This window comes from Diabrotica virgifera, chromosome 2, assembly GCF_917563875.1.
Source record: "Diabrotica virgifera virgifera chromosome 2, PGI_DIABVI_V3a".
Taxonomy (NCBI): domain Eukaryota; kingdom Metazoa; phylum Arthropoda; class Insecta; order Coleoptera; family Chrysomelidae; genus Diabrotica; species Diabrotica virgifera.
The window spans coordinates 122,757,478-122,773,647 of record NC_065444.1 but is presented as its reverse complement, the minus strand read 5'-3'; the positions used below and the strand labels follow the sequence as shown (position 1 = coordinate 122,773,647).

The 16,170-nt window shown below is 34.1% G+C and overlaps 2 protein-coding genes across 3 annotated transcripts in view; both read left to right on the top strand.

Moving 5' to 3' along the window:
• LOC126879610 (cilia- and flagella-associated protein 251-like) overlaps positions 1–16,170 on the top strand; it is a 140,034-nt gene that overhangs the window by 25,710 nt on the left and 98,154 nt on the right. The gene's annotated exons all lie outside the window — the stretch shown is intronic.
• Positions 1–16,170, top strand: part of LOC114331488 (patched domain-containing protein 3) — a 378,804-nt gene that overhangs the window by 304,205 nt on the left and 58,429 nt on the right. Inside the window, exons 7-8 of the mRNA XM_050642776.1 lie at positions 6,940–7,140; positions 8,072–8,203. Of these exons, the coding sequence (XP_050498733.1) occupies positions 6,940–7,140; positions 8,072–8,203 (333 nt within the window). The remainder of the gene's footprint in view (positions 1–6,939; positions 7,141–8,071; positions 8,204–16,170) is intronic.

Below are 16,170 nucleotides of genomic sequence, written 5' to 3'. Positions count from 1 at the left end.
ACTTTACATACAATTTTTTTGACATACCTCGTATAACATAGACTATGCAGAGCATTTTATAAAGAATATTTTTTTTTCGTAAAATTGATAAGAAAAAGTTTCCCATATGGTTCCAAGTTACGCAGACATACTGTACCTATATATAAAAGCTCAATTTTTTTAAATTTTCCAAATAACGTCACATTCGGATTCAGCATAATTAAAAACAAAATAGAAACATTTTTGATCAAGGTAAAGTGATGAATTCACCCATATTTCTAAAATATAAAAAGAGCTTTTATTGTTTAAACAATGAATAAACAATTAACGGCTAAATCTGCGAGTATAACTTTTTAATATAGCATATTTTTATAAAGCAACAAAAAAGGTTTTAGAAAAATATACGCTTGTTAATAGAAAATATAGAAGTTAATAGAAAAGAAATACGAAGCACTCGATTACAATACAAATGAACTAGTGGTGGCCGACACCAGTTGCTCAGTCTAATAGGGTCCATATAACATAATGCCCCGGCTTGGTGGCGCCACCAGACCCGGTTACCCGGTGGTTCGGCCACCAGATCGACAACAATTTCTGGTGGCGCAACCAGTTGCCGTAGTCTAATAGGTCTCATTTACTTAAATGCCCCGTGACGTCATGAGTCACTGGTGGAGCAACTTGGTGGCGTCACCAGTTGCCTAATATAATAGCGGCCTAAGGATTTCCATAGTTTTCGCTCTATTCCTTCACTTAACCGTTCTCTCCAGTTCTTTCTGTCTTGCCAGTCCCTATCCTGTAGATTTTTATCCAACGATTTTGGCCTGATCTTCTGACATGTCCGTACCAGGTTAATCTATTCTGTTCGATGTAGTCTATTATATCTCAGTACATTCCCATTCTTTTCTTAATCTCTATGTTATTTATCCATCTCTTCTTGTTACTCTGCAGCTTCTCCTTAGGAATTATACCTGTGTTGCTCTTATTTTATATTTAATTTTCTTATTTATTATCCAATTTTCACACCCTTAAGTGAGTATACTTCTTGTCATGGTATTATATATTCTTCTTTTTATTTTTATGCTGATGTTCTTATCGCACAATGACGGGTTCAATTTTCGTATAGAATAGAATGGAATAGAAATATGCTTTATTGTCACTGAAAATTTTTACAATTTTATGGACAAAGCTTACATACAGTCAAAAGAAAACATAATATCAATAACAAATAACAACTACAATTTACTAAAATTAGATAAATCGTCAATAAATGTACAGTATAATATAAGATATAAAAGCCAAGACAAAAACAATTTATTGCAAAATTTATATAAATTGCAAATTGAACATACTTACAACAAATAAAATAAAAATACATAAGGAACTGACAAGTTTATGCTACTGCGTATGAAACCCAATTTTTTTAGTTATTCATTAAGAAATTCTTCTATTGAATACTATGGTCTTTTAGATAGATAGGCTTTTGTCATTTTACGGAACTTTGGGAAAGATGTTGCAGATTTAAGTTGTAACGGGAGATGGTTGTACAATTTCTTTGCGGAATATAATATAGATTTCTTTACTAACTCAGTGGATGGAATCGGTAAATAAATGTCAAAGATTGAATTTCTGGTAAAGTAAAGATGATTGGGCCTTGCTGGAAAGACATGAAGGTGTTTACGAATTAAACAAACCGTTTCTAGAATATATAAAGATGGAAGTGTTAAAATCCGTGATCTCTGAAGTAACTTCTGCAATGTGTAGATCTTCTGAGGCCAAGCATATATCTTATTGCTCTTTTTTGCAATTCAAAAATAACATCAAATTGAGCAGCTGTACTAGAATCCCAAAAAGGAAGACCATATCGAAGATGAGACTCGAACAACGAAAAATATGTTATTTTAGAAGATGCTAAATTGAGTTCCCTTGAGACAGATCTTATTGCATAGCAAGCTGAGGCGAGTTTCTTACTTAACGAATCGATATGAAGGGACCATTTGAGGTTGCTGTCTAAAAAAATACCAAGAAATTTTACAGAATCAACCGTACTGATCTGGCTGTTATTAAGAGGCAGATATTGAAGAGCTCCTTTATAGGATATTGCGACTGTTTTATTTACGTTAAAAGAGAGTAAATTAGAGTCAGACCAGGTCTTTATCGTCAGTAGATCCGAAGTTATAGTTTCATGAAGAGATGCAATAGTTGAGTTGCTCCAAGTGATACTGGTATCATCAGCAAAAAGAAAAATTTTCCCATCGATTTTTACATTAGTGATGTCATTTATAAAGATAAGGAACAGAAGAGGACCCAATACTGAACCTTGTGGTACTCCACATACAATGTATTTGAGACTAGAGTCAGTATCATTTGCTCTAACTAGGTGTTTCCTATCATTTAAGTAGGATTGGAACCAATTTAAAGAAATACCTCGAATTCCATAGAAATTTAGTTTTGTAATCAAGATGTCGTGATTTACACAATCAAAAGCTTTGGCATAGTCGCAGAAAACAGTGGCAGTATAAAGATTATTGTTTAGTGCTTGGTAAACCTCATGTAGTACAGAAAACATTGCATAAGTGGTACAATTATTTGTTAAAAAGCCGAACTGATTTTGTGATAAAAATGTTGTTATCAACAGTACCGGCGCTAGGGTATAAGGCGCCCGCCTGCAAAAGAAGCATAGGCGCCCTTCGGTGTCTTTTAAATTAGTAATTTGTATAGCACCGACAGAAAAAAGGTCATTTTGGCGCCCCCCAAACAGGGGCGCCCGCCTGCAGTGCATCCCTTGCAGGCCCCTTATCGCCGGCCCTGGTTATCAACGATAAAGGACATAAGTCGAGTTTGAATGAGTCTCTCGATAATTTTGGAGAGTACCGGTAGTAAGGCAATAATAGGTCTATGGTTGCAGGCATCAGTATGCAGTCTCTTGTTTGTTCCAATCTATTTTTTATATCTGCTTCCGTTTTTCCTTTGTTTGATATTACGAAACCTAAATACTTGTACTTGGGAAGGTCGAGGCTCTTTAATAGGGCTATAGCACCATTGATGATGATGATGAAATACTTGTACTTGTCTGTTCCTTTGATTTGTTTACCTTCATCTATTTCCAGCTGTTTTATTTCTGTATTCTCCGTTGTGAGGTTTTCAGTTTTCTTTAGGTTTATTTCCATCCCATTCCTGTTCCAGTTTCCTCATCATAAAACTGAGGTCATCTTCGTCTTGTGCGATGCGATCACTATGTGGCCGTCAGCAAATCTTAAGGATGTATATATAGTATCTCTTATTTTGTTCAAGATTTAAGTTGCGAAATAATGTCAACCAGCTTAAGGAAATAAGACACAAGGTGTCAAGAACAAAATGGCGTTTCAATAGATAATATTTGATACCCAGATGAATACTACGATAATAGCTAACAATATAAAACACCTTCAAGGAATTTTGAACAATGTTAACGACTCAAGTGAACAGCTTGAAACGCTATAAGTGAGAAATGGGATTGTAATGAAGAAGTAAAAGAGCTGATTGGCCTCTTTTGTACTTAAAACATTTTTTAAAACTAAGAATATTCTTTGTAGGCATTTACCATTAAGCAACAGAACATATGTTCACAGAATTTTATGTGTGGCATATTGTGTTAACCACTTAAAATGAAATTTTGAGGAGTTTGGCGAAGGCAATTAATTGTTTAATAAGTAAAACATCGTAAAATATTTTACCTGGATATGTATTGAGGGAAACCCGATACTCAAAACCAAAACTAATATTGCAAGGAAACATTGAAGGAAGACGCGGACCTGGTATAAACAAAAATTCCTGGTTAAGAAATATAAGGGACTGGTGTGTGGAATACCTGATACCGTTACTATATTCGGACAGGCCAAACATTGTGTTCTGGTCAACTTACGGTCCATAAAAAAGAATTGGATATTAAATCGCCCATATGCAGCTTTGCATATGGCACTCGAAGAAGAAGGTAGATATTAATATCATAAAATATTACGTGTAAATTATGTTGAGAACCAACTATTTAACATCAAATCTTACGCATCAATGGAATATAAAAAGCGTTACTTGTAATGTAAATTAGTAGTAATAAACTACTAGTGTTCATCATATAATTGATGGTGACTACTCTAACTGTAAAAATATAAAAGATTAGACATTAGATGAATGAATGAAAATGAATAAGATATTCTTGTGAAGATAAAAACGTTAACTACAGATAAATATATCAAAATCAAGTCAATGATTTCATGTTACCATATGCGTAACAAGTTTATGAGAATAAATCATTGACTAACCAAGCCATAAAATCATAGATTTACACCAATATTATTTATGGGTTAAATTTTTTATGTTACTTAAGTAACATAAAAAGCTGGAAATATTATATACAAACTTAACTTCAAACAAATGTGTAACAACTTTCATTTTCTATAGTACCTATTTTAATAGAATCTACTTTTGTTTAATATGTTTGTATCCTTACCTATGTGTTAAGTTTTAAACTTTCGATGTTTCTAACCCATGTTTCACTTATTTGCTCTCTTACTCTGTGGCAGGAGATTGCATTAATCATTAATCTATTCCATAGCCTTATTCATTAGTATCATTTGGATTACTTTAGGTTTTTTTATTTTTCATTCATCAGATGATCTTGTTTTGTGTTCCACCCAATTTTCGAAGATAAAGCATATCTATTATATCTTCGTGAATTTTCTTATAAGTTACTTTCATTTCTCTTTTTTCTCACCCCTGTAACTTATTAAAATAAGCATTATAGAAATTTTCAGAGATTTTCGGCTCTCGGTAACAATGTAATCTTTCATTCTGCGTTTAAATGTCTCAAAAATACTTATCAGTTTTCTCACGATTCTAAAAAAATTAATGCATTTAAATAGCATTGGACCAAAATTTTGCGCCCACCCCCTTAAGATAATTTATACTCATCAGAGAATAATTATTCTCGGATCAATAGTGTTGCTAGTCAGACGTAAGTACAGCCTGCGTAGAAATCCCCATGCCTTCTGGTTAAAGTGGAAGAAATCAAGATGCTCAAGATACAGTGGATTTCGATTTATTCAATATGGTATATGGTTGCATCTAGAGTGGTCTTGATGTTGATTTAAGGATGGATATCTGTGTTCCTACTTCAATTACAACGGGACGATTCTGGCTGTCAGTGCCAGAAAGAGTGTTGCTTGAAATCCAGCAATAATCAGGGTTATATTGTTTACGCCATCTGGACAAGAAAGTGTATTTATATTTGAAGCTTCAGAAATAGTGTACTCAGCCCATTCCAGATGTTTTTCGCCATTGTCGTCATCATCATCATATCCACACAGAATATGATGGCCGTTAAAGTTTATCCCATAGACGGTAGATTAATGATTGTTTTCTGTATTGATTACATTTTGTCGCTATCTAAGGCCGATGCCACATTATGCGTTTTGACCGGATGCGTTTCCGACGCATCCGGTGAAAACGCATAGTGTGACAGATCGGTCCGGTTGCGTTGGAAGCGGATGCGTTTTGAGTCATCGGTACGCGCTTACTACCTGCACCAGACTAAACGCATAGTGTGACAGGTTGGTCCGGTTGCGTTGGAAACGGGTGCGTTTTCACCGCATCCGTTCAAAACGCATAATGTGGCATCGGCCTAACTATGGGCCATTTGTAAAGCTCCTAAAATTTAAAGATGTATGAGTTATCCCGTTTTTTATTATATTTATCACAAATGTATCATTCCCGTATCATTCTCTATGCTCATCAAACCGAAAGTTCCTGAATCTCTCCATAAACATAAGTGCTGTAGTTGCCGTAAATGGCTCCAATCAGTATCCCGGAATTTTTCCTCCGCTGAGGAGGTTAGGTTCAGAGAATGCGTGTCTTTCTTGAACGGTTATGGTGATGATTCATCGTTGTGCTTGGTCACTAATTTAAAAAGGTGTTCTGATCTTGATCTGTTAATCCCTGGTATATTAAATTGGCATAGACAAATGTTTGGTTCAATCTTCTTCTTCTTCTTCTTCGTCTTCTTCTTCTTCTTCTTCTTCTTCTTCTTCTTGTGTCATCTCCTTTAAGAAGGTCGGCAACCATCATGGTAATTCGCACTGTCGATAACGCTGCTCTAAAGAGATCATCAGAAGTGCAGTTAAACCAAGCTCTCAAATTGTTTAACCAGGAGATGCGTCTTCTTTCACCACTCCTTCTACCCTATAGATAGGGAAATAGCTAATGTGCTTCGTTATATCGGAACTATATATGGTTATATTAGCAAATAAGTATTTTTTACATAAGTGAAACCAGACTACATGATAACTGGAAACTTCACTGGAAACCAATAATCTGTCGGAATTTTCGGCATAAAAATTTAGATTTTTCAAGACACGATATTGTTACTATCTCTCGACTAAAATTTGGCCATGCCTGTTATCCCGCACATCTATATAAAATCAATGTAATACAGTCAGATTTGTGCGAGAATTGCAATACAATAAGTGACTTGGATCATATATTTTTTGCATGTGACAAATATGTGACACAAAGAAATCTATTGAATATGCAGCTATTGCAAGAAAACGTTTATCCCCCATATAATCTGATGAACTTGCTAGCTTTGAACAAACCGTCGATCTTTAGGATTCTTCTAGATTATGTTAAGTCTATACCCCCGTTAATAATACCCCGTATCCCTACTTAGTCTGTGGTTAGTCACCCTGAACGACCTGGGTGCGAAAAGTTTTTTTTCCCTTTCCTACCCTTGATTGTTCGATTGGATTCGTAATGGTCTTGGTGTATGGACAGTCGTTGATTTTAAGAAGTGTTGCTGGCTAAATGGGCGCAGTTCCCAAAGGCCATAAAAGAAGAAAAAAGTGTTTTTTTTTATTCTAATTGAAACTAGAATGTACTAATGATATAAAGTTATAGGGTTGTTTTGTATAATTTGTTTATATTTTATAGGAATCGGCATTGATGATACCTTCGTTATGTTAGCTGCCTGGAGAAGAACATCTATTAAATCACCGGTACCAGTCAGAATGGCAGAGATGTTGAGCGAAGCTGCTGTATCGATAACAATTACTTCTGTGACTGATTTCTTTAGTTTTTGGATTGGTATTTTCAGTCCTTTCCCATCAGTCACAATATTCTGTATATACTCAGGTAAATTTTTTCGATACCTACATTACCTACAGTAACATATACAGGGTGGGACATTAGTGCTAGGAAGTCCAATTACTCGTTTGTCGTAAGACGAAAAAAATTTAGTTGTGGCATAGATAGGACCATAATTTAAAAATATTTCCAAATATACAGGGCCACCCGTATTGACAGGATGACAATAACTTATGTTTTTTTAATAGAACATCCTATTATACCTATTTTTACATTTTTGGATTCTACTCGATGTCATCTTTCATAAAATATAAGGATTTGTAATGTTATATGAGTAAAAGATAATTTCGTTTTATATTAATTTCGTAGCAATATTAACACCCTTTAGAAATTTAGTGATTTGACATAAAAAAATCTATTTATGTTCAAATGATTTTTAATATAAGTAGTCTAATAATTGTTTAAAATTATTAATACAGTGAAATGTTTAATTTTAATATAAAGGGTTGGTCAAAACTCGCAATGAGTTTTTATGAGTTTTCATAAAAATGGAATACCACGGTATTTTAGTAGCATGGTATTTTAGTAGGTATTGTAATGAAATGCTATTTTATTATTTTATGGTACTTTTTTATTTCTTAAGCATTTCCTAGACATAACTGCTTTAAAATGAGAGTTATTCGTGTAACAAAAATTTCATGAAATTTTATTAGGTGGGCCGTGAAAATATTCAATCAAAAATAATTTTTCTAAAAAAAATACGTAGGTAATAATCTAGACTCTAATAGACTGATCCTTAATTTGTTAAATTTGTTAATATTCGAATGAGATATCAAAATATCTAAGTACTTTTACCTGAATATTTTTTTTTTTTCGCATCTCTTACGACAAACGAATAATTGGACATTCTCGCTCCAATGCGTAACACTGTATTTTAAAATATTATTATCGTATATATTTATATATGTTTTTACTTTAGGTGCTGCCACTGTTTTGCTGTTCATTTGGCATTTGACGTTTTTTGCAGCTTGTGTAGCTCTTTCTGGATACTGCGAACAAAAAAATTTACATTCAATCTTCTGCTTTAAAGTTTTACCGAAATCTCAATCTCGTAAGTATTTAAAAGACAGTTTTATTAAATTGATTGGTTAATAACCGAAACTTATTACTTATATCAAGCTATTTGAAATTTGAAACTAAACGATATATTTAAATATGTAATGGTTACCTATCTAAATGATTCGGCATGGTAATGTTTGAATTAAAAAAAAAACACTTTTTCTTTTTTATATACTGGCGTATGGTTGACCCTTTCCAAATTATACGCCACTGGCGCAATTGCTATTTTAGTTCAATTTTTGGATTCTCCAATACTTTCTATGAAAATAATATACTCTTCATTCGTAACTATAAAGTCATTAGTTTTCGGGATCTTTGAAGTTAAAAATGAAACGACACGGTTATTTTGATTAATGTATTGTGTCGCTTCATTTTTAATTTCAAATATCTCGAAAAATAATCATTTTATCGTTACGACTGAAGAGTATATTATTTACATAAAAAGTATTGGAAAATCAAAAAATTACACTAAAATAGCAATTTCGTCACTGGCGTAGAATTTGGGAAGGGTCAGCCAGCCACTATCCCCTGTCGTACGCCTCTGGTAGTAGCTAGAAACGCTTATTTATCTTAATTTAGCAGGGTGTACAGCACCTACACTTTCTGCCAAGTATGATAAGGATACGCCAAATAGTTTTAAAGTATGTATGTATACACCGTTCTTAGGCGTCAACGCCCTTCGGTAGGGATCTATGGAGGAGTATCACCAAGCCGGAAGCCCTTATCCCTTCCCGTACCGCTCCTCCATAGGCCGATCAGACGCCAGTTTATTCCAGACCAAGCCGTAGACTCTATTGAGTTTTATACTACGGCGTTGGCCTTTTATAAATTTCATGACCTAGCTGAGGCTCGAACCAGCGACCGCAAATCGCAAATCCACTAAACTTGTCGATCGACTGAGCCCCAGCTAACTGGACCGTCAAGACCGACGTACTTAGTACGTCAAGTTTTAAAGTACTGGGAAGAAATAATTTTTAAATTTTAATCATATAAATCATATTATTATAAGTTAATCAAAATAACTGTGCCGTTTCATATTTAACTTCAAATATCTCGAAAACTAATGACTTTATCGTTACCAATGTAGAGTATATTATTTACGTAGAAAGTATTGGAGAATCTTAAAATGGCACTAAAATAGTAATTCCTCCAGTGGCGTAGAATTTGAGAATGGTCAACCATTCATTATCCCTTGTCATACGCCTCTGGTAGTAGCTAGAAACGTTTGATTATCATAATTTAGTAGGGTGTATAGTAGTCGCACTTTCTGCCAAGTATGAAAAGGATACGTCGAATAGTTTTAAAATGCTGAGCAAAAATGGTTTTAAAATTTTTAGATAACGCACCCTGTAACTCAGTAAGGAACTACATTTTATTTAAGTGTTTTAGGTCAAATCTTCGTATTTTGTGCTAGATTTTTCCAGTTACTATATGGAAATTTTTAATGAAACACCCTGTTTAAATTAATCGAATTGATGACACATTTCAGATAATAAAGCAAGGCTCTTCTTATAAATAAATAATAATAAAAAGTATTGTCTAAGAGGATACAATAAAAATAAATTGTTTACATGTTTATAAGAAAATAATTCACTATATTAATTATTTATTTTGGTGTTTATAAGTAAGATATTTAATATTTTAAAAATACCAGAAAGTTAACTTTATTGAAATGCATAAAATTACAAGCAAGGCGGATGTAGGTACATATTACTGAAAAAAAATGAAGAATTGCAGTAAAAAATTTGAAAAGAAAAAAAATCTAGTGGTAAAGGTGCTAAAAAATACATATAAAGCGGGCCTTAATAGACACAATGACGAAATCTCTCTTTCTCTCTCTCTCGCTTTTAGAGGAGAGAAACCCAAGAAATAATAGATACAAAACTACAAGAAGGAAACAGGGAAGAGAACAACTCTTGCAACAAAAGAAAAGGGTGCCAATGTTTTTAAATATTTGAATTACAAAAAACAGAAATGAAGTCAACGTGTAGTCAATGTGTAGTCAACTCCTAAATACACGAGGGGCTACGTATTTAGATGCGTGGAGATCTGAACTCCAAAAAAATGGATTCCCAACCATGGCACAAACTTCCTTTATTTATTGAAATCTGTGATCAATGTAACAATAAACAATATGTTTAAAAGATGTAAAAAAAATTTTTACAGTGGGAGCTACACCCAGTTGTGAGCACCCTTTATCTATATTTAGTTTTCATTACTGACTTCTATACAAATAAGTCACTTCTATCTAGTTCCTACCAGTGGAGAGATCTAGAAGACCTAATAGAGGACCCAATCTTTTTAGTCTTCTAAGCAGTGGAGATCAAGTGGGGCAGTAGATCGTTGGCAGTGGATTTGGATAAGATGATAGAGTCTTGTAGTAGTTTGTACACTGAGTGACGGTTACTTCTTTAACTGTGTCAACATTCAGGTCATGATGAATAATATAGTTTGACAAATACCATGAGGCATTGCAGACATCACGAAAGACTTTAGATTGTAATGTTTGTAGTCTTTGTATATTTGTATTACTGATAGTTCCCCAGATTTGAATACCGTCCATCCAGACCATTTATAGTATTAGCTTATAGATAAAAAGCTTGTTCTGGATACTTAATTTTGATCTTCGATTCATAAACAAGCATACTTTCTTGTAAAGCATGCCCAGTTGTAGTCGTGGGGATCATGTATGCTTTCCCAATTTAGGTGATTATCTATGTGGATATCCAGATATTTGACAGCGTTCCTAACATGAAATGATACGAACACCTAATTCGAGTGAATAAAGAAATAATACCACTAAAATTTTGGAAACGGAAACCATCATAGGGAAAGAAACAAATGAGAATTGTCACGAAAAAAAATCTCTTTCACATGAAAATCGAGAAAAATTGCATATTTTATATTTATTCCAATTAATGGTGTTATTCTCTTGATATCGATTTTCTCTTCTTATTTATTATTATTTATTGCTCTTTTAACAGAAACAGAACTGAATAATGAAATAAAGATACGAAAACTACAATAAGCCACGTGATCACGTGAACAAACAAATTACAAGGTACTGCAGAATACCATGCAGGGAAAGATTATACGAAAGCGTAGCGTTGGATGGCAACGAATGTCTTGGCTGCGTATTGCTCGTCTACTGCTTAGCTTTTTAGAGCAGCTGGAGCCATAATAAAAATGGTCATTATGATCGCCAACCTTCGAAAGAAGACGGCATCCTAAGAAGAAGATTGCTCTGCTCATACTAAAATCATCATCATCATCATCATTCATTTTGCCGTATCCCTTTGTGGGGTCGGCTTCCCTAATTGCATTTCTCCATACAATTCTATCTTGGGTCATATCAATGTCAATCCCCTTTACCAACATGTCCTGCCTTATCGTCTCCCCCCAGGTCTTCTTTGGTCTTCCTCTCCTACTCCTTCCAGGAATCTGCACTTCAGCTATTCTTCATATTGAGTGATTAACGTCTCGACGTTGAACATGACCAAACCATCTTAACCTATGCTCTCTCATTTTGGCATCAATTGGTGCCACACCTAGACTTCCCCTAATATACTCATTTTTAATTTTGTCCTTCTTTGTCCCTCCACTCATCCATCTAAGTATTCTCATTTCCGTCACATGCATTCGTTGTTCCTCTTTTTTTTCACTGCCCAACATTCAGTTCCATACATCATAACCGGTCTTATGGCTGTTTTATAGAATTTTCTCTTCAGCTTCATTGGCATTTTTCTGTCACACAACACACCACTCGCTTCTTTCCACTTCATCCATCCAGCCCTAATTCTACTGCATGCATCTCCATATATTTCTCCATTACTCTGTGGTACCGATCCTAGGTACTGAAAATTATTGCTTTTCATACTCATTTCACCATTCAAAGATACCATTTTATTTGTATTACTCCATCTTTAAATGAATATTCCAAATACTCTGTTTCTGTCCTTTTTTAGTTTTAAACCTTTTTCCTCCAGAGCTTGTTTCCACTGTTGGAACCAGTTTTTGTTCTTAAAGTGTCTATTTATTATTTATTAAAATCTCTTTCCTATTAACACCACATCATCAGCATACATTAGGCACCATGGAATGCTACCCTGTAGTTTCGCTGTTATCGGGTCCAAAACTAATGAGAATAAATAAGGACTAAGCACCGAGCCTTGGTGCAATCCTAGTTTCACCTGAAGTTTATCAGTCTCTCCCACACCTGTCCTAACACTAGTCGTTACTACCTCATACATATCTCTCACAATCTTTACATATTCGCCAGGGACCCCTTTCTTATTGAGTGCCCACCACAGAATCTCTCGAGGAACTCTATCATAATATGCTTTCTCAAGATCAATGAATACCGTATGAGCGTTGTTCTCTTTATTTCCGTATTTTTCCATCAGTTGTTTTACAATGAAAATTGCATCTGTTGTTGATCTGCCCTGCATAAAGCCAAATTGATTTTATCGGATATTTTGGTTTCTTCACAGTTCACGTATCCGTCTATCAATTATTACTCTCTCCCATATTCTCATGGTGTGGCTAAATAGTTTTATAGCCCTGTAGTTTGTACATTGTTGTATGTCTCCCTTGTTTTTGTAGACAGGTACTAATATACTGCTTCTCCTAAAATATAATATAATAACATATAATATACTGCTAATACTAAAATATAATAAAAATAATACACGAGTATCTTTACTAATTATATATCAGCTGCACTGGATTCAATTAACACTATGTAGTTAGTTTTGTTAGATAAAACTCATGCAACCTATATTATGTCGACTAATTAATAAAATTACGTTATTGTCAGTTAGATGAAGTATTATTGTTGGCAAAATAATTTAAGGCAGCATGCAGGCGTATACCGAGCGTAAATAATTAACCGTATATGACACAGTTTACAGCGCACTTGCATGAAAATTTCTTCGCTAAATTACCTGGTACTTTAAACGTTACGAGGCAAGGACGAATAAGACCAACAGGTAGTGAAGAGCGAAGAAAGTACTTTTCAGCTAGAGGAACAGAGACGTACTCAAATTAAAATATTATACCCAGGATGTGTCGTAATATTTAGTTTATAAACTTTTGCTGCAGTTGTTAAATTATACTTCAGTTAATAGATAACCTATTTTTTTCTCAAATGAAGGCAGCCAGTGTAAATCTTTTCATCCGTTGTACATATGTCTAACAGAGGATTAAGAAATTTTATCGATATCCCTCATTGCTTTTTTAACATGGGTATTTTATCTTTCCTTTGATCTAACAATTATTTGGGAAGTAGATCTACATTCTGATTATTCTGGTAGATTTCAAAAGATACATTTGGCCTCATATTTGGCCTGAATATTTTTGCTTATACTACACCTACGTAAGTTATACCTAGTCCAACAGAATCTCAATATTGTTCTCTTGACATTTTCCATTATATGGAGTAACATCTCTGAGAAAACAGTATCCAGAAGAAATACCGCCTAGAAAGACTACACAGAGTTCAGTTTTCTGAAGCTCTAAGACCGGCCACTTACAGTCACTTAACAGTTACGCCTGTCAGGTATGAGGAACACACACACTAGTCAGGTATACCGGTCAGGTTACTTGTGACAAGTTTGTCAGTTGACCATGGATTCTCCAAAGATAATCTTCTTTCTCTCCTTATTTTTTGTAATTTTTGCGAAATGTAAAAACAGATGGATGAAAACAAACATTTGTGTAAGGAATGATTGTAGAAAAGAAATGAATTGACTCATATCAATCTCCTTAGTGAATCTAAGACATAAACCATCAAAGTTAAATATTATGTTTTTATTGGGCCAAGCCACACCTGATTGTACTAAAAATTAAATTTCGAGCTAATGTTTGACGTTTCGATTTCCATTCCAGAAATCGTTTTCAAAAAAATATTATCTTCACAGAATTTTTTAAAATAATCTTTGGTTGAAAACGATTTCCGGAGTGGAGATGATCCCATCCTACACATCATAAATTAGCAGCATGCCACATCATGTTGCACAGGTTAACAGAAATTCTCGTGTCAAAAATTCTTTGAGATAGAATTGAACATCGTTAAGCAGATAGCATGAAACAATGGGTAAAACAAACTAACAAACATTTAACAAAATTCCCACCACCACAGAAAAAATCCAGTACTTCCCACCACCACAGAAAAAATCCAGTACTTTCTGCTCTCTCACATATACAGAAAAGATATCAAGAAAAATAGCAAAACTCATAAAAAAGAAAGGAATAACACCAGCTTTCAGAACTAACAACAACTTAAGCAAATACATTAAAAACAATAAGAGCCAAAAGAAAAAGCAATAATTACAGAGTGGTGTTTACAAACTGACATATGGCGACTGTCCGAAAACTTACATCGGTGAAACTGGCAGAACGTTTGAGAAACGAATAGCAGAACACAAAAGTGCTTTCACCAATAGAAAAACACATTATACGTAAGCACTTCATCTTCTAGATTCTAGATCATAATCATTCTTTTAATTAACAGTGTCAAATTCTTCATATTCACAATAAAGGCCTTAAGCTATCTTTATTAGAGTCTATGGAAATAAATAAATTAATAAATACATATACATCTCTGAAAGACAAACAACTACCCACTCCTTAACCTATTCAATTAGAGACTTTAAAATGCAGACATACAGTAAAATAAATCACTTGAGAGAGGCACTCTGCTGAAACAGCTGTAGTGACATTCAGTTATAATAAATTTTGTAGAAGTATTGAAAACAAAAGTTTTCCTTGTTTTATTGTTAGATTATTATGATTTACTTGGCATTTTATAACTTTAAGATTTTTATGCTTATATTGGTTTGTACTACAAATATAAGTAAATTTAGATTAGAAAGGTTAAGAAAGAAACTAAGCCCCAATAATTTCTCTTCCACAGAAGAGACCGATGAAACACATTCTCAGGCAGAACTCGAAAATGTCTAACCCCTTTATATTACAGTGGAATATTGATGGGTTCTATACCCATTTAGAACAATTAAAACTTCTAATAAATGAAACATGCAATAAGATCTTATGTCTTCAAGAAACTCATTTTTAAGCAATCCAATATTAATCTTCGAAACTACCAATGTCTTCCAAAAAACAGAATAGTACAACAGGCAAGTGGCGGAGTAGCCATAAGAACCACCACCAATCTGCTCCAACTAGTCTGAACATTAAAGGTAAAATATGTCTCTTTGTAGATGATACTAGTATTACTTGGAGTAACACGGATATTATGGATCTTCGCAATACCATAGCTACAGACCTAGTCACCATTAAATCGTGGTGCCATTCGAATCTCCTGTTATTTAACGTTTCTAAAACCAAAGTCCTACCTTACAACAGTATGATACAACCTTTAGTACTTAATAACAACAGTCTAGAGGTAGTTGAATCGGTGAAGTTCTTAGGGCTTATTGTGGATAAGTCTCTAAAATGGAACTTGCACATTGATGCCTTACACAAAAAATTAAGTTCTGCTTGTTTTGCGCTAAGATCAGTTGCTACGGAAATGAATTTGTCAACATCTAGGACCGTTTATTATGCCCTTTTTGAGTCTCATCTTCGGTACGCCCTTCCATTCTGGGGTACGTGTTGTGCGACTCAATTTGAGCGTATTTTTAAACTACAAAAGAGAGCTCTTCGTTACTCCCTGAGACTCAATAGCAGAGTTCATTGCCACGAATTCTTTAAAAAATTTAAAATATTAACTCTTCCTTCTTTGTTTGTTTTTGAATCCGTTTGTTTAATCCGTAAACATGCATCAGAAGGTCCAGAGAGATCCACTCACAACTATCCCCTTAGAAACGTGGAGCATAATCTTTATCTGCCAACACCACGGTCTGAGCTGGTTAAGTGCTCTATACTATACAATTCGAGAAAAATGCACAATCACCTGCCATCTAACATCAAATCTATTACAGCATTTCCCGCTTTTCG